At 43.3% G+C, this 19,799-nt stretch overlaps 1 protein-coding gene across 1 annotated transcript in view; it reads left to right on the forward strand.

The window, feature by feature from the left end:
- EPB41L4A (erythrocyte membrane protein band 4.1 like 4A) overlaps nt 1–19,799 on the forward strand; it is a 317,566-nt gene that overhangs the window by 267,461 nt on the left and 30,306 nt on the right. The window contains exon 18 of the mRNA XM_075836702.1: nt 17,234–17,353. Within this exon, the coding sequence (XP_075692817.1) occupies nt 17,234–17,353 (120 nt within the window). The remainder of the gene's footprint in view (nt 1–17,233; nt 17,354–19,799) is intronic.

Below are 19,799 nucleotides of genomic sequence, written 5' to 3' on the forward strand. Positions count from 1 at the left end.
CTGAAGATCATACAGTGACTACATTACTGATTAGAGGCAGAATGAACATTTACATTAGGTGACTCACCGGTGACGTCTCAGATTCTAGTTCTTTTTCTCCATCCGGTCCAGACCTCTATGATGACTTCTCCCGGTCACAGCCCATTTCTGCAGTTTGCCGCTCACATGTCTTCAGCTTCTCACTTTTCCAACATTTCTGCACCTATAAATAAAGATAACGTTCTCATTATACCACACACTACGCCCCTAAATATAATAGCGCCATACACTGCACCTCTAATTATAATAGCACCATAGACCGTGTCTCACACATACACTGTGCCCCCTGTAGATAGTGCCTGCCATAGAGCCCCCTGTAGATAGTGCCCCCATATAGCCCACCCCTGTATATAGTGTCCCACAAATAACTCCCCCTATAGTGCTCTACAGATAGCCCACCCCTGTATATAGCCCCCTGTAGATATAGCCCAGCCCTGTATATAGTGCTCCACGTATAGCCCAACCCTGTATATAGCCCCCTGTAGATATAGCCCACCCCTGTATATAGTGCTCCACAGATAGCCCACCCCTGTATATAGCCCCCATGTATATATAGCCCATCCCTGTATATAGCCCCCCTGTAGATATAGCCTACCCCTGTATATAGTGCTCCAGATAGCCCAACCCTGTATGTAGCCCCTCTGTAGATATAGTCCACCCCTGTATATAGTGCTCCACAGATAGTCCACCCCTGTATATAGTGTTTCACAGATAGCCCACCCCTGTATATAGCCCCCCTGTACATATAGTCCACCCCTGTATATAGTGCTCTGCTAGATAGTCCACCCCTGTATATAGTGCTCCACAGATAGCCCACCCCTGTATATAGTATATACAGGGGTGGGCTATCTGTGGAGCACTATATACAGGGGTGGACTATATGTACAGGGGGGCTATATACAGGGGTGGGCTTTCTGTGGAGCACTATAGGGGGAGCTATTTGTGGGATACTATATACAGGGGTGGGCTATATCTACAGGGGGACTATATACAGGGGTGGGCTATATCTACAGGGGGACTATATCTCCAGGGGTGGACTATATCTCCAGGGGTGGGCTATATCTCCAGGGGTGGGCTATATCTCCAGGGGTGGGCTATATCTCCAGGGGGGCTATATACAGGGGTGGGCTATATCTACAGGGGGGCCATATACTATATAGCCCCCCTGTAGCTATAGCCCACCCTGTATATGGTGCTCCATAGATAGCCTATCCCAGTATATAGCCCCCCCTGTAGATAGACACCCCCCAGTAGATAAAGCCCCCCCCCCCGTGTAGACAAAGTCCCCCTTGTAGATAAAGGTCCCCCCGTAGATAAAGTCCCCCTTGTAGATAAAGTCCCCCCTCCGTAGATAATGGCACACACTTTTATTACAATTAAAAATAAAAAAAATATAAAAACTATTCAAACTCACCTAAATCCCGTTCCCACGCCGTCCGGCAGCCACGGAGACCTGCTCTCTTCTGGGCAGGTCTCCTGGGGGTTGAACTGATTGGCTAGGCAGGATGACTATGAAAGGCGCTGATTGGCTAGGCAGGATGACGTTCCCTGTCAATCAGCACCTTTCATCGATGGAAGCTTCACTGGTACAAAAGGTACCAGTCGCTTCACTCGTGGAAAGGCGCTGAATGGCCGGGCACGGAACGTACCCGGCCATTCATTGCTTCTAATTGTACCTGTGTCCTATAGACACAGGTACAATTATAGTGCAGAAGGAGGTGGCGCCCCCCTCTAAATTGCGCCCGGGGCACATGCCCCGCCTGCCCCCCCCCTAGCTACGCCCCTGGCACTTGCCATGTTGGCACAATAAACCACATTATTTTCACCTTGATTACCGGAGTGCTGCTGGATTTACGTCTGGATATATATATATATATATATATATATATATATATATATATATATGTGTGTGTGTGTATATATGTATATTATATGTGTATATATATATATATATATATTCAGCAATCTTTCGCTTGGGCACCTGCAACCATTCATATTCCTTTTGGCTTGATAGAGCTTCCTTGTCTGCCACCTAGTGGTACAAAAAGGTAATTTCTAGAGGTACATAACACTATTGTGTGGTTACATTGTTATAAATTCAATAGAAAATACTGTTTAATCATTTACGTCATATGAAGTAGCTGCTGTATTCCAGATGCAATTTTCATATGTTATGGTTTGTGAAGGAGAAATCGCCGCTAATGGCTTGTGCCTAATACAAATTATATTTTAGGTTTGTGTTACAATTGAGTAATAATATCTATCTATCTCATATCTATCTATCTATCTATCTATCTATCTATCTATCTATCTATCTATCTATCTATCTATCTATCTATCTATCTATCTATCTATCTATCTATCTCATATCTATCTATCTATCTATCTCATATCTATCTATCTATCTATCTATCTATCTATCTATCTATCTATCTCATATCTATCTATCTATCTATCTCATATCTATCTATCTCATATCTATCTATCGATCTCATATCTCTCTCTCTCTCTATCTCTCTATCTCTCTATCTCTCTATCTCTCTATCTATCTATCTACTCTCTGTCCATCTATAACTAAATCAAAAACACTAATATTCTAAAACATATCGAATTGAACCGCCAAAGAAATTGTTCTGTTTAGTGGCCCCACCAAAACATGATCTAGTCCTTTATACCTGTGATTGGACAGTGCGCTGCTGTAGTTCATTGTTCGCTGTTACAACTTTTCTCTTTTGCGAACAAATACCTGACAGAACAGAAGTCATTTATGTCTCCAGTCTATTGAAGCAGTGTCTCACATAATCTATAATGTTCTCATTTACTCTCCATAGACTTTTTCATGGAGCGCTCGTATCGAGTGATCAATACTTGACAACGTCATGATAAATTCAATTACTTGGAGTAACTAGATGCCAAGGAAAGCACTCATAAACATGAACCTAATGTATCTGTAAGCGGCTTTTCTTTGTGATGCTTCTGTAGTGCCAGTACAGCTAGCCAGGATAATGTTTGCTGTCTGTAAAATCTCATTAAGCGCATGATCATTCGTCATACAGTGGTACAGAATGCAATGATATTTCTATTAACATTGTGTGAAAACTTGGCTGATTTTAAAATCTCGCCCAACACACAGACCGAATTTTTCTGTGACAGATTTTCCTACGTTTTATAGTCTATGGAAGCTGCCCCTTTATAAGCTGGCCACCCCCTATTCTGCGCTGTGAATACTCTGGTCGCTGGTCTGCGCCGCATCACCAGACCATAGAGAGCTGGAGGAGACATAATAGTAATATAAATAATAGTAAATAATTATATAAATAATAATCTTTATATAAAGATTTCATAACACAAAAGAATTCAGGTTGGCACTACTCCACTTAGTGATAATACTCTGGGATGTACACGCTGCTGGGCTCTGTGGTACTCCAGCTGATTAACAGGGCGGTGCTCTTTGCGTGCAAAGTGTCAACTCCAAATATACAGAAATATCAAGTAAAGGCACGGCACTCACCCCTCGAAGATCAATTTGAGCTCTTTATTCAAAGTTGAGGCGGGTAAAAACGGGAGATATACACATGACAGTTGGCCTACGGGCATTTCGCATCCTCCAGTCGCTTGTTTAAGGCCTTGAGAAATCATCTGGAGGACGCGAAATGGCAGTGACGTGCCTTTACTTGACATTTCTGTGTATATAAAGCCAACATATTCATAGAGATTAATAGGAGATTAGAGACAGATCGGTAGTTAGTAGCAAAGGATGGGTCGAGATGTTTTTTTTCAGTAATGGGTTTATAATGGCATGTTTAACCCCTTCCCGCTCCTTGACGTACTATTACGTCATGGCAGCTGTATCGTTCGCGCTCCATGACGCAATAGTACGTCCTGCAGTTAGAACAGCGGTGCGCGCGCCCTGCGCGTTCATGCGCTGTGATAGCTGCTGTTTCTGACAGCAGGCTATCACGGCATAATGGGCCGGGACCATTTACTATGGTCCCGCCTCTCCGATCGCCGCTATTGGCTAGTCAGTGAGTAACTAGCCAATAGCAGCGATCGGTCTCATTCAGCACAGCAGTGCTCGAGCCCGGCGTTCCTGAGCTGTGATAGCTGCTGTTTCTGAAAGCACGCTATCACAGCATAATGTGCCGGGACCATTTACTATGGTCCCGCCTCGCCGATCGCCGCTATTGGCTAGTCAGTGAGTAACTAGCCAATATCAGCGATCGGTCTCATTGAGCACAGCGGTGCGCGCGCTCGGCGCGTTCATGAGCTGTGATAGCTGCTGTTTCTGACAGCAGGCTATCACAGCATAATGGGCCGGGACCATTTACTATGGTCCCGCCTCGCCGATCGCCGCTATTGGCTAGTCAGTGAGTAACTAGCCAATAGCAGCGATCATTCTCTTCACTTCCTCTCTCTGACCTCACATCCTGCGGCAACCGCCCTGAATGCCCTGTTGGAGTTAGCGAGGCGTTGAGATCGGTTGTGAGCAGAGAGTCAGAGAGAAAAGAAGTTAAAAAAGTGAAAAAAAGTTTCTAAAACAAAGTTTTTTTTGCTTCCCACCACCCCATCCACTACCCACTCCTGTTCCCTTCCTCTTTGAGTTCTACCCACGTTTTTTGGTCAGTGATCTCCTATCACTGACCACTTTTCAGTCTTCAGGACCACATTTCTTGGTCCCTGGGGATTTTTTTTTCATTTTTTTTCTATATAAAACATATAAAACAAAAAAAAATATATAAAAAGAAAAAAAGAAACAAAAAAAAAATAGTTCGTTTAGCCAATTTTGACAATTTAACTGGTTAGTTTAGTATTAGGGTTAGTTAGTGTCAGGGAACCGTCAAAAAGCGTAGTTAGGTATAGTGTCAGGGAATTTAGCGTCAGGAATCGGTCACCGTAGATAGGCTTAGCGTCAGGGACCCGTCACCGTAGTTAGGTTTAGTGTCAGGGAAGCTTGAAATAATCTAGATAGGTTTAGTGTCAGGGAATCGTCGCCGTAGTTAGGTTTAGCGTTAGGGAAGTCCACATAAAATTTAGTTAGGTTTAGTGTTAGGAACCCTCGCCCTAGTTAGCTTTAGTGTCAGGGAAGTCCACTTGCTCTCTAAAAACAAAACACACATTTGTGCTAGTTGTGCTATCCTATTGCTCCCAGTTAGGGATTTATTTTTTTGCTGTATATAAATTTTGTCTTAGCACAACAAGCATGTCCCAACGGACATTTACTGCTGAAGAGGCGTATGCATTTCTGGCCTCCGACACAGACTCGTCGGATGGTGATACACTATTTTATTTGTCTACCTCCTCATCCAGCGATGAAGAGGAGGGACCCCCTAGGAGACGCCCCAGGACCACCACCATAGTAGAAATCCCTGAGAGAAGTGACCCCACAACAAGTGATACCCCTGAGCGAAGTGACCCCATTTGGACGCCCACACCAGACCATTATGAACCCCAAATCCCTGAGTACACGGGCAGCCCAGGGATCAAATTTAACACGGCAGGGTTCAGTGAGATGGACTTTTTCAAGTTCTTCTTCACTGATGACTTTATAGAGCTAATGGTCACCCAGACTAATTTATATGCCCAACAGTATATCACCAAGAACCCCAACTCCTTTTATGCCCAATCCCAGAGGTGGACTCCTGTAGACGCAGCAGAGTTGGGCAAGTTCTGGGGACTGCTCTTGAACACGGGGCTTCTGAAAAAGCCATCCATTAGGACCTACTGGAGCACGGACATCCTATACCACACCCCGATGTACCGTATGGCCATGTCCAGGATGCGTTATGAGGCAATACTTAGCTTCCTACATTATGCCGATAATGAGCAGTGCCCACCCCGAGATGACCCCAGTTTTGACCGTTTATATAAACTGAGACCCTTATTAGACCATATCAGTGCCCGGTTTGCCCAAGCATACACCCCCGAGAAGTGTATTTCCATTGATGAGTCCCTGGTACATTTTAAAGGGAGGCTTCAATTCCGCCAGTACCTGCCAAGTAAGAGGGCAAGGTATGGCGTGAAGTTGTATAAGCTGTGCGAGAGTGCATCAGGGTATACATATAAATTCAGGATATATGAAGGGAAGGACAGCAGTATTCAGCCCCCAGAATGCCCCCCCCCCCCCCTTACTGGGAATTAACACAAAAATTGTGTGGGATTTGGTGCACCCACTGCTGGACCAGGGTTACCACCTCTACCTGGATAATTTTTATACCAGCGTCCCACTCTTCAAGTGCCTCGCTTCCAGAAGGACTGCGGCATGCGGCACTGCTAGAAAAAATCTTAGAGGCCTCCCTAAAACACTGCTTGGGCAAACACTAAGAAGGGGTGAGAGCAGGGCACATTCTAGCAGCAACATATTGTGTGTCAAGTACAAGGACAAGAGAGATGTCCTTGTATTGACAACAATACATGGCCACACCAGTACCCATGTACCTGTACGAGGTACCAGTACAGAGACCCCCAAACCAGATTGCATCCTGGACTACAATAGGTACATGGGAGGGGTGGACTTGTCAGATCAAGTCCTGAAGCCCTACAGCGCTATGCGGAAATAGAGGGTGTGGTATAAGAAGCTGGCCGTGCACATCATACAGATGGCATTGTACAATGCGTACGTGCTACGTCGATGTGCAGGCCAGAGGGGAACTTTCCTGGAATTTCAAGAGGTGGTTATAAAGAACCTAATTTTTTGCGACCAGGAAGGAGGGGCACCCAGTACTTCTGGAAGCGGGGCCACACGCATCGTACCAGGGCAACACTTTCCAGGAGAAGTTCCCCAAACCGGTGGAAAGGGAAAGAGTCAAAAGAGGTGCAAAGTGTGCTATAAGAGGGGGATAAGGAAGGACTCAATATACCAATGCGACACGTGTCCCGAAAAACCAGGGCTCTGTATAATAGATTGTTTTAAAATTTACCATACATCCATTGATTTATAATTTACCCTGATGCACTCCGCACAGCTTATCCCCCTCATCTTTCCCTTTTGAGCCCTGCCATGTGCCCAAGCAGCAAATAACAGCCACATGTAGGGTATTGCCGTACCCGGGAGAACCCACATTACAATTTATGGGGTGTATGTCTCCGGTGACACATGCTGGGCACAATATATCGGACACTGAAATGGCATATATGTATAGGAAATTGCAAATTTCACTCTGCACCATCTGCTGCGCATTATCTTTTACACAGTAACTGTGGGAACAAAATGCTCACTACACCTCTAGATGAATGTCTTAAGGGTGTAGTTTTTAAAATGGGGTCACTTCTCGGGGGTTTCAACTGTACTGGTACCTCAGGGGCTTCTGCATACATGACTTTGCACCAGAAAATCCCCAGTAGGCCAAATGGTGGTCCTTCCCTTCTAAGCCCTGCCGTGTGCCCAGGCAGCTAATAACAGCCACATGTAGGGTATTGCCATACTCGGGAGAACCCACATTACAATTTATGGGGTGTATGTCTCCGGTGGCACATGCTGGGCACAATATATCGGACACTGAAATGGCATATATGTATAGGAAATTGCAAATCTCACTCTGCACCATCTGCAGCGCATTATCTTTTACACAGTAACTGTGAGGAAAAAATGCTCACTACACCTCTAGATGAATGTCTTAAGGGGTGTAGTTTTTAAAATGGGGTCACTTCTCGGGGGTTTCAACTGTACTGGTACCTCAGGGGCTTCTGCATACATGACTTAGCACCAGAAAAGCTCCAGTAGGCCAAATGGTGGTCCTTTCCTTCTGAGTCCTGCCATGGGCCCAAACATCAGTTTATCACCACAAATGGGGTATTGCTGCACTAAGGACAAATTGGGCAACAAAATGGGGTGTTTTTTTATATTCCTTGTGAAAATAAGAAATTTTGAACAAAAATTACATCTTAATGGAAAAAATATCATTTTTTTAATTTCACAGCCCAATTCAAATAGGTGCTGTGAAAAAACGGTGTGGTCAAAATGATAACAACAACCATAAATGAATTCCTTGAGGGGTCTAGTTTCCAAAATGGGGTCACTTCTGGTGGGTTTCCATTGCTTTGATACCTCAACACCTCTTCAAACCTGGCATGCTGCCTAAAATATATTCTAATAAAAAAGAGGCCTCAAAATGCACTAGGTGCTTCTTTGCTTCTGGGGCTTGTGTTTTAGTCCACGAGCGCACTAGAGCCACATGTGGGACATTTCTAAAAACTGCAGAATCTGGACAATACATATTTAGTAGTATTTCTCTGGTAAAACCTTCTGTGTTACACAAAAAAATGGAATAATATTGAAATTCAGCAATAAAAATGAAATTTGCAAATTTCACCTCCACTTTGCTTTAATTCCTGTGAAATGCCTGAAGGGTTAAAAAACTTTCTAAATGCTGTTTTAAATACTTTGAGGGGTCTAGTTTTTAAAATGGGGTGTTTTATGGGGGTTTCTAATACATAGGCCCCTCAAAGCCACTTCAGAACTCAAGAGGTACCTTAAAAAAAAGGCTTTTGAAATTTTCTTAAAAATATGAGAAATTGCTGTTTATGTTCTAAGCCTTGTAACGTCCAAGAAAAATAAAAGAATGTTCAAAAAATGATGCCAATCTAAAGTAGACATATGGGAAATGTGAACTAGTAACTATTTTGGGTGGTATAACCATCTGTTTTACAAGCAGATGCATTTAAATTCTGAAAAATGCAATTTTTTCAAAATTTTCTCTACATTTTGCAATTTTTCACCAATAAACACTGAATATATCGACCAAATTTTACCACGAACATGAAGCCCAAAGTGTCACGAGAAAACAATCTCAGAATCGCTTGGATAGGTTTAAGCATTCCGACATTATTACCACATAAAGTGAAATATGTCAGATTTGAAAAATGGGCTCTGAGCCTTAAAGAGGCTCTGTCACCAGATTTTGCAACCCCTATCTGCTATTGCAGCAGATAGGCGCTGCAATGTAGATTACAGTAACGTTTTTATTTTTAAAAAACGAGCATTTTTGGCCAAGTTATGACCATTTTCGTATTTATGCAAATGAGGCTTGCAAAAGTACAACTGGGCGTGTTGAAAAGTAAAAGTACAACTGGGCGTGTATTATGTGCGTACATCGGGGCGTGTTTACTACTATTACTAGCTGGGCGTTGTGTATAGAAGTGTCATCCACTTCTATTCACAACGCCCAGCTTCTGGCAGTGCAGCACTGTGACGTCACTCACAGGTCCTGCATCGTGTCGGCACCAGAGGCTACAGTTGATTCTGCAGCAGCATCAGCATTTGCAGGTAAGTAGCTACATCGACTTACCTGCAAACGCCGATGCTGCTGCAGAATCATCTGTAGCCTCTGGTGCCGACACGATGCAGGACCTGTGAGTGACGTCACAGTGCTGCACTGCCAGAAGCTGGGCGTTGTGAAGAGAAGTGGATGACACCTCTATACACAACGCCCAGCTAGTAAAAGTAGTAAACACGCCCCGATGTACGCACATAATACACGCCCAGTTGTACTTTTACTTTTCAACACGCCCAGTTGTACTTTTGCAAGCCTCATTTGCATAAATACGAAAATGGTCATAACTTGGCCAAAAATGCTCGTTTTTTAAAAATAAAAACGTTACTGTAATCTACATTGCAGCGCCTATCTGCTGCAATAGCAGATAAGGGTTGCAAAATCTGGTGACAGAGCCTCTTTAAGGCCAAAACTAGGCTGCGTCCTTAAGGGGTTAAAAGAGGAGGGAAAGATCCCAGAAAAAAGAGAGAGGTCAAATATTTTAGTTAGGTGACCAGTGACAGCTGGGGAGAGGGACTGGACGAAGTGGTATGAAAAAGGATCACTAGGTTGTAGGACGAGAGGAGAGCCGAGTGATTTCTTCGGTTATTGGATCAATTGCTGAAAGTTAAGAAGAGGAGGTGTTGAAGGGAAGGGGATCGATGTTACTAGGGGACTGGGAGATAATATCATGCCGGATGTTGCCAATTTTAACTTTAAAATAATTGGCCAGGTCTTCAGCATTGAGATCTGTGATGGATATCTGCACTTTAGGACTAAGGTTTCATTCACTTCTGCGTCAGGGCTTCCTTCATGGGTTCCGTCAGCGGTACTCTGACTAAAACACACGGAAACCATAGGTTTCCATTTGCATCACAATTGATTTCAATCTTACGGATACGGTGCAAATGGTGCAAGGGTTCCGTTGTCAGGGTTCCGACAGTACCCATGATCAAAGCCGTGACGCAGATGTGAACGAAGCCTTAGGAGGGAGTGAAAAGTATCAAAGGGTTGTTTTGGATTATCAGATAGTGTGGAGATGAGAGAGGTGAAATAGATTTGTTTGGCGCGGTGATGGGCAGAGTTGTAAGTTCTGAGCATGAATTTGTAATGGAGGAAATCTGCTGACATATTAAATTTTCTTCAGATGTTCAACACACCTTGGGCACCGCTGAAGAAAACTAGATTTAGGCATGTGCCAAGGTCTGTGTCTAGTGGTTCGGAGCGTAGGGGGGCTGCTTCATCCAGGGCATTTGAGAAATTCATTGTAATATTTGGCATCCAGATTGGGACAGGAGAGGGAAGAGATGGGGGACAATGTGGACTGTAGACTGTCTATAAGTTGCTGAGTGTTAATGGCATGTAGATTCCTGTATGTGTCATGGGTAAATATGTCCGTAGGAGGCAGAGAATTTTTGATAGTAAAGGAGAGAAGGTTGTGGTCAGGGAGCGGGAGAGGAAAGCTAATAAAGTAAGAAACTGAGCAGATCCGGAAGAAGACCAGATCAAGTGAATGTCCTTCTTCATGTGTCGCAGAATTAGTAAGTTTAAAGCCTAGGTAGGAGGTTAAACATAGAAACTGAGAGGCAAATGAGGAGATTGGGTTATCAATGTGAATGTTAAAGAGGCTCTGTCACCACATTATAAGTGGCCTATCTCCTACATAAGGAGATCGGCGCTATAATGTAGGTGACAGTAATGCTTTTTATTTAGAAAAACGATCTATTTTAAACCACTTTTTAGCGATTTTTAGATTTATGCTAATGAGTTTCTTAATGCCCAAGTGGGAGTGTTTTTACTTTCGACCAAGTGGGCGTTGTACTGAGTGTATGACGCTGACCAATCAGTGACCAATCAGCGTCATACACTCCTCTCCATTCATTTACACAGCAGCCACATACTCAGACATTAACGTTAATCAAGTGTCCTGATAATGAATATACATGACCTCCAGCCTGGACGTCATGTTTATTCAGAATCCTGACACTTCTGAATCTTTTCTGTGAGATTACAGCAAGCCACGTGTAATCTCGCGAGATTACGAAGTAAACGAGATTTCGTTTCCCTTGCTGGAAATCTCACAGAAAAGATTCAGAAGTGTCAGGATTCTGAATACACATGACGTCCAGGCTGGAGGTCATGTATATTCATTATCAGGACACTTGATTAACGTTAATGTCTGTGTATGTGGCTGCACATCGCGTTCTAGTAAGAACGCGATGCTGCTGTGTAAATGAATGGAGAGGAGTGCATGACGCCGATTGGTCAGCGTCATACACTCCTCTGAAAAACGCCCACTTGATCGAAAGTAAAAACACGCCCACTTGGGCATTAAGAAACTCATTAGCATAAACCAAAATCGCTAATAAAGTGGTAAAAGTAGATCGTTTTTTTAAATAAAAAGCATTACTGTCACCTACATTATTGCGCCGATCTCCTTATGTAGGAGATAGGGCACTTATAATGTGGTGACAGAGCCTCTTTAAAGTCACCCATAATCAGAGTAATTATTTCAGAGGATAGGAAAAGTTAAAGCCAGGCAGCAGAGTGATCCAGGAACTGGCGGGATGATCCAGGGGTCACATAGGGCGTGTGTGGCACACCGAGGAGAGAAGCTGCCAGCATTGCGCCAAATCATTTGAGCAGTGAAATCAGTAGGAGGGGGATAGTTTCCAGTACCATACAGGGAGGAGGGGGCAGTCAGAGAAAAGGAGGGTTCAGCACACATCATGCAGCACAATCTGCCTGATTGCTGAGCAAGGGAGCCAGTAGACTGCCACTGAGATGACAAGGTTAGAAGTGAGGGGGGATATAGAAAGTGGAACTTGTCTGTGTTCTTAGAATGAGGGGAGTGATGGTGAAATGAGAGGGGAGCCACGCTGAGGACTGAGTGCGCGAACATTCTGGTCAACAAAATTTAGAGGGGTGCCATGCTGTGGCCCAGGAATGAGAGAGGAGCCATTCTGGGAACTAGGGATGTAAGGGAAGCCATTGGGGGGGGGGACCAGAAATGAGAGGAGCCATTCTGGGAACCAAGAATTACAATTTGAGCCATGCTGGGGACTAGGAATGAGAGGGGAGCCATTTATGGGGACCAAGAATGAGAGGGGAGCTGTTTCTAGGGACTAGGAATGAGAGAGGAGCCATGCTGGGGGCCAGGAATAAGAGGGAAGCCATGCTGGGGACCAAGAGGGGAACCATTCTGTCAGAGAAAGGGAGGGTGCAGTATGCGATTGCTGATCAAGGGAGCCAGCAGACTGCCACTAAGGTGTCAAGGTTAGCAGTGAGGTGAGATATGGAGAACCTGCTGTGGTCGGAGAATGGGGGAGTCATGGTAAGATGAGAGGGAAACCATTCTAGGGACCAGAAATGAGAGGGGAGTAATGCTGGGCAACAATATATAGAGGGGTGCGATGCTAGGGACCGGAGTGCGTTTTGGTTTGTGGCGTTTTAGGCCATTTTGTGGTCTGTGGCCGTTTGTTCCAAATGCAGCATGTTCTAGGTATGGCGTTTTTTTCTGGCGTTTACAAAATGACACTAAATCAGGATAGCCAACCTCCACTTCAGAAATTTCTGGACAACTGAGCTAAAAATCACGGACAGACCAAAGAGTAAAGCCCCATGCAGACGACCATAGAATTAGTCCGTAATTACGGTCTGTAAATACGGACCCATCCATTTCTATGACCGTAGAAACCTTCCCTAATAAAATAGGACATGTGCTATTTTTATAGACCGTGCTCCCATACAAATGCGGATGACTGTCCGCAGCCGGCCGTGCCCATGGGGCCTAAGTGATAATAAAGAGCATAACTAACACCTTTTATAAGTGATCACAAGAGTGGGATAGTAAAAAGAAGAGTACGGGCACAACTCAAGTTGAATTAAAAAACTATTAAAGTAAGGCTTCTTTCACACTAGCGTTACTATATGTTTACCTCTCTTCCGTCAGAGGAAGAGCGGATCGATACAATAAACGGAAAGCAACGGTTCCGTTAGAATTACCATTGTTTTCAATGGTAAGTCTTTTGTATCAGTTGCTTTTCGTTTGTCTCCGTTTGCTAGGTTTTCGTTTTTTTTTAATGGAAACTAAAGTACAGTTCAAAAAAACGGAAACCTAGCGAATGGAGACAAATGGAAAGCAACTGATACAAAATAATTACCATTAAATTCAATGGCAATTGTAATGGAACCGTTGCTTTCCGTTTAATGTATCCATCCTCTCGTCCTCTGACGGAAGAGAGGTAAACATATAGTAATGGTAGTGTGAACTTAGCCTAACACAATTAAGATATTAATAATTTAAAAAAGCTCTGCCTGCCTTTGAACCGGGGACCTTTCACATGTAAGGTAAACAAGCTAACCACTACACTATAGAAACTAGGATACGCAATGCCTGCCAAGCAGTAGTAGTTGAGGGTCAATTCAAGTGCGGCGGCCACTGTCCCAGTCTCCTCCGTCAGCAAGGTCTGTCTGCTGCGTGGGGGTGGTAACTGGTCAGAGACTCAGATTGGCTGCCGCTGCTGCTGCATGCAGTGTGCCCTGGGAGTGACACTGAGGGTATGTTCACACGCTGAGCCAAAAACTTCTGAAAATACGGAGCTATTTTCAAGGGAAAACAGCACCTGATTTGAAGACGTTTTTTGAGCAACTCGCGTTTTTCGCTGCGGTTTTTGGAGCTGTTTTCAATAGAGTCTATGAGAAAACGGCTCCAAAATCGTCCCAAGAAGTGTCCTGCACCTCTTTTGACAAGGCTGTAATTTTACGTCTTTTGACAGCGACGCGTAAAATGACAGGTCGTCGGCACAGTACATCGGCAAACGCATTGAAAGCAATGGGCAGATGTTTGCCGATGTATTGGAGCCGTCTTTTCAGGCGTAAAACACCTCCATTACGCCTGAAAATAGGTCGTGTGAACCCAGCCTGAGACTCACCAGTCACAGCCCTGCTTGTAGCTTTCCCACGCTAATTAAGCACAGGAAAGCTACAAGCGGGGCTGTGACTAGTGAGTCCGACACTCAATCCACCCGCACCCCCATCCCTGGTCTAAGGACATGAGGTCGGGACCAGTGACGTGTGAGTCACCTGGTCCTGACACCGACCCAATGACGGTCTGTGTGTCATACGCTCCTCCGCAGTCGCTTCAAGTCCACTCTCCTCCTAGTTGCTGGCTGCTGGTCCGGCATCTGTGGGCCCGCCGCCCGCTTCTCTTCTTATTTGCACTGCGTCTGCATATGGAAATTTTGGCGCATTCGCAGTGCAAATCATCCGAGGGAACAGAAGAAATCCCGGACAGTGTTTATTTCTGCCGGACGATACGGATGGCAGAAAAAAAACACTGGGTTTTTGTGGACTGTCCGTAAATTTACCCACGGTTGGTAACCCTGCACTAACTGGAAAAACGCCACTAAAAGCACCATAAAAACCCATGAAACATTGTAATAACGCTAGCATTTTTTGATTCATTTTAAATTGCCTGAAAATTTGTGTGTGTGAAGTAGGACTAAATGAGATGCAAAAAATAATTTCTGTTCCAATTTTCTTAAAGGGTTTGTATGAGAATAGAAAAAATACTCATCTGGTATTGCAGCTCTGCCCCATTCACTTGATTCAGAGATAATTTAGGATGTGGGATTTGGATCCGAATGTATTTCTGCTTCTATTTTTGATTTTAGTCTTTTAATCCACAGAATAATACCGCCCCAGAGAATATGCAGAAACTAAAAAGCGGGTTGTATTTTATCACAGTGTTTAATCTTTCATGGTCACAGCAGGAGGTTGTCAACCTGTGTTGTAGTTGTGTGAACTCACATGTGCAATCGGATACATTAATGTCATTATAGATTTCTGGATTGCTTGTCCCTGTGAATAATTCCTGCTGGTCATGTCACTTTTGTCTTTGCTGTTGCTGATACTTCCTTGCTCATTGCCTAATTTAAGTTGGACCCTCAAATTTTAATGTGCATTATATACCTGTTGATTAAAGTCAAGTGTGGGAACTGACCTTGACAAAATCTGCAGCATGCATAGGAGTTGAACATTTTGTGTGTATAAACTTGAAGGGGATTTCCAGGACTGTAATAATGAAGGTTTATCCTTGGGATAGCCCTTCAATTTGTAATCGGTGAGGGTCCGAGTGAATGAGCTGCAGTACCAGCCACAGCCACAACCAAATGTATGGCGCTGTGCCTAGGTAAACAAAGAAGGGGACACCGCGTTCACTGGAGCGCAACGGCCCCTTTAGGCTACATTGACACAGGGCGGATACGCTGCATAAAGGTACACAGCGTATCCGCCCTGGCAGCCACAGGGAATTCCAACCAAAAAACCGCATCAAATTGTGATGCAGGTCTTCAGCCAAAATGTCCGCTGCGGAAAACAAGAGTAGAAAAAAAACCCGCACACACTCACCCTCCGATGTCCTGCAGACTGGCCTCCTGGGATGACGTTTCATCCCATGTGACTGCTGCAGCCTGTGATTGGCTGCAGCAGTCACATGGGATGAAACGTTATCCCAGGTGGCCGGCCTGGACAAAGAAGCACAGAATTCTGGGTAAGTATAAGATTTTTATTTTTTTTCTGAGTTGCGATTTTTGCTGTGGAATAACTGAGAAATGGCACAATGTAGAGTTTCAGGAAATGATGCTCCAGGATTGTTATTTCATGAGGAATACAAGTATTTACTAAAACAGATATATTGGGAGAGCTGACTGGTCCTCTTTAAGGCCCTTTGAAAATTGGGAAAACTTTTCTTTGCTAAACCATGTTGCATATTGAATCTTTTTGTTTGACTTAAGTCTTTATTTCATATGATGGAAGGACACGGCCAAAGCTATTATCCAACATGTACATGACAGGCCGTCTTATTGTACTTTTGTGTCATACATACTGCCAGTATCTTGGGCCTTCTCTGTATATACCACAAAATATGCCCCTACAGTAATCTGAATATGTTAGTGGGATAATCATTGTCCATATATATTAAAGTAAATCAATCCAGATTCATCAACATATTAATTTCTTTATTGTGCCCATATTGATATTTTAAAGTATTTCAAATCACTGAACAGGCCAGACCTGCTCATACAAGGGCAGGTACAAACACCACTTCCCAGCAGGATGCAGACAACCCACAATGCTACATAGAGGGAGATTGCTCAGGTGCAAAATACTGATAAAACAGCCACTCACACGCCTACTATTCATGAGGGGGGTGGCTGCCTAGTATTATCATTGCACACAAATGTAGCTTTTATAGGAGTGTCAGTCACATGGGTGCATACAGTGCACCATACTGGCTTACAGCCTATTAGTTACGCCTATAATATTAGACAAGGCAGGCTACACAGCTCCTTACAATATACTGACACACCATTCTCCCCCAGCACTAGATCTGGCTGCATTCTGAAAAGATATCCATGATACACGATAAATATCAATGATAAACATGAAGTATTAGCAAGCTCGCAACCCGCGTCATGGGTCCTCATCGTATTACGAGTCCCTACACTCCTATTACAAACAAATCACTGAAAAAGAACTATATTAATTTTTACTTCTCATGAAGCATAAGTATGGCCTGTTCAGTGATTTGAAAGTATTTGAGGGTTATTCCAGCCACCAGTACAGAGAAAATACAGATAATACCAGTTGTATATTTCTTAGGTTTCATTGATTTCTATTTGGAATACACTGGCCCAATATCGACAAAAATAAACCATGGTGCATATTTACAATACAGATTAAAAAATAGGGTTATGTATATTGCTGCATGGACTGATATTGACTCCACTTGTTACGGAGGCTGGATTTTCCTTTTTTACACCTACTGTGTAATTCTCTCTAAAACAAGCACAGCGGCAAAATGACATAGTAGCGAAAGCATTAGTCACATGATTGCACTTGCACTCGCTCCAGTGAAAACATAAAGAATTCATATATTGCAGGTTACGGCAGGAAAATGAAATGGTGGATTCTGCTCCACAGTGGGAAGCGGTCTTAAGAAGACAAAAGGAGAAGAACCAGGGTGACCCCAATTTCCGGAGGTCAAGACATCGGTCTCGATCGTATGTTAAGTATAAGTGTACAGTTTGTTTATAGCTCGTGATCAATATTACTGGGGCACCTGACCTGTGTAATTGGATTTGCATTTACGCGACGCGTAAAATTAGGCCTCGTGTAATGGAGCCGTTTTTTCAGGCGTAATTCGAGGCGTAAACCACTGCGTGTGAACATACCCTGATGAGTGATACAGCGTGGCCCAGTGCTCAATGATATATAAGCAGTAAATATTGAGTGTCTTCAGACCGACCAATAAATGACTTTACAAGGATTCAACATACTCTTTTAAAGTCTAATGCTATTAATGAAATAGTGATAAAAGAGTATTAAAATAAAGAGCCGGGTTTTACATATTGTTCTTAGTTCTTGAAATTCACAATGTGAGACAATATTGTTCTTAATTTTACAACAAGCACAAATAATCACTGATTTTCTACATATCTAATTTAAGGGTATATTCACATGTAACAGTTTAAGTGCAGTAAAAAAAATGCATCGAAAAATGCATCAAGTTGCAGGTTTTTTTTAGACTTGTTTTTGATGTGTTTTTTGACTGCACCTCAACCACTACATGTAAATATACGCCAAAGAGCAGATACAGGCCCAATTGTTATTTGTTGAGATAATCTCCATCTCTCTTCGGCAGGAATGGGGCAAAGCAATGGACAATGCAACATTAATCTGTGAGGCACACAATAAGAGATTTTTCATAGATTACATTACATAGATTAAAATGATAACATGCTGGCTTCAACGCCACTAGAGGGCGCATGGGAGATTACGACATACTGTATTATTGAGTTCCATGTATGACCGTAAGCTCCCTCTCGTGGTGGCTACAGGTGGTGCAGCTCCGATATATTTAGAGATTAACCAGCACAGAATTTTGGACCTATTTAGATTTAAAAAAAAAAAAGTTATTGTAGGGGGATATTCACTATAAACGGTATTCAACTTTATAATTCATGTTTCTGTTCCTCAGATTTCCAAGATCTCACAGTTTTCAACATTAGTGACATTTTTGTTCACACCCAGAGGCTAAAAAAGTGTGCTGATCATGCGCAAATGGCAAATGGATGTTTTTTAAGCATCAAACGGTTTTTGATATGTTTTTTGCTGCCGTTGTTGGAGCTGTTTTTCTATTGACACAATATAAAACGACTCCAAAATCTGTTAAAGAAGTTACATGAACTTCTTCTAACGGGGCATGTTTTTGCGGGCCGTTTTTTCAAACGTCCGCGTAAAAAAACGCCATGTCGGAACGAAACTCCTTTTTTCCCATTGAAATGGCCAGATGTTTGGAGGCATTCAGCTGCCGTTTTTTTCAGCCGTTTTCGGGGTATTTACGGCCAGAAAAACGGCTGAAAATAACCTGTGTGAACATACCCTCACTATTGAGCTACATATGCTGTCTACATGAATACATTGAGTTGCCTGCAATCTTGTGGACTCTTGTGGATATGTTCACACATACAATAAGAAGTACAAATAGATAGACTCCAAGCGCATAATCATTGTAGGCTAGGTGAAGTTTAAGATACCAACTTCCCCCCATATTTTACCATATAGACTGCTCCATAACTATTAGAACCATACGGAAAGAATAGAGCTCATAGTCAAAATATATATAAGAATATAGGAACTTTATTACAGAAAATATATAACATACATTTAAAAACATCTAGAATCAAGACTCTAGTATAAACATTGCAGTATTATAGAGCTCAACAAGAAAAATGCTATGTAAAAAATATAATGGGTAAATGTACAGACTGCACTGGCTACCCACAGAGACAATTTGAAATTTCTCAACCACTATGGGTTCCAATCTAATGCACCCCAATGTCCTCACATATCCCTATACGTTCAAGACTAGTTAAGGTAGGGGGAGGCAGAGGGAACAGTCAATGTCTATAGTAAGTAGTCACACATGCAGTCTTACCCATTATGACCAAGGAAGGTGTTACGAGTCCGTGTTAGCTCACCCACAACGCGCGTTTCGCTGTTTAGATGCTTCCTCAGGGGGTACGTCTTCCTTGGTCATAATGTTTTCAGTACGGGACAGTTGTCCTGCAGCGAGGCATGGACTCCTAGCATCGTACATAACTATGATGCTAGGAGCCCGGCTCCCCGCACTGTGTTCGGTCCGGTACTTCCGGCCGAAATACGTTCCGTCCATTACGGACGTAACATGGTCGTGTGAATCCAGCCTTTCAAGGCTTTTTTCAGAGTGTCAATGCAAAATCAGCTCCAAAAACGTCTCAAGAAGTGACATTCTACTTCCTTTTAGGGTATGTTCACACAGAGTTTTTTTGCAAGCAGAAATTCTGCCTCAAAATTCCATCGGCCATTGAGCGCCGTGGGCAAAAACGGCACAAAAAACGCTGTATCTGCCTCCCATTGACGTCAATGGGAGGTCAGAGACGTAAACGCCCGTCTCTGTCGCTTCCT

Source organism: Rhinoderma darwinii, chromosome 1, assembly GCF_050947455.1.
Source record: "Rhinoderma darwinii isolate aRhiDar2 chromosome 1, aRhiDar2.hap1, whole genome shotgun sequence".
Lineage (NCBI taxonomy): Eukaryota > Metazoa > Chordata > Amphibia > Anura > Rhinodermatidae > Rhinoderma > Rhinoderma darwinii.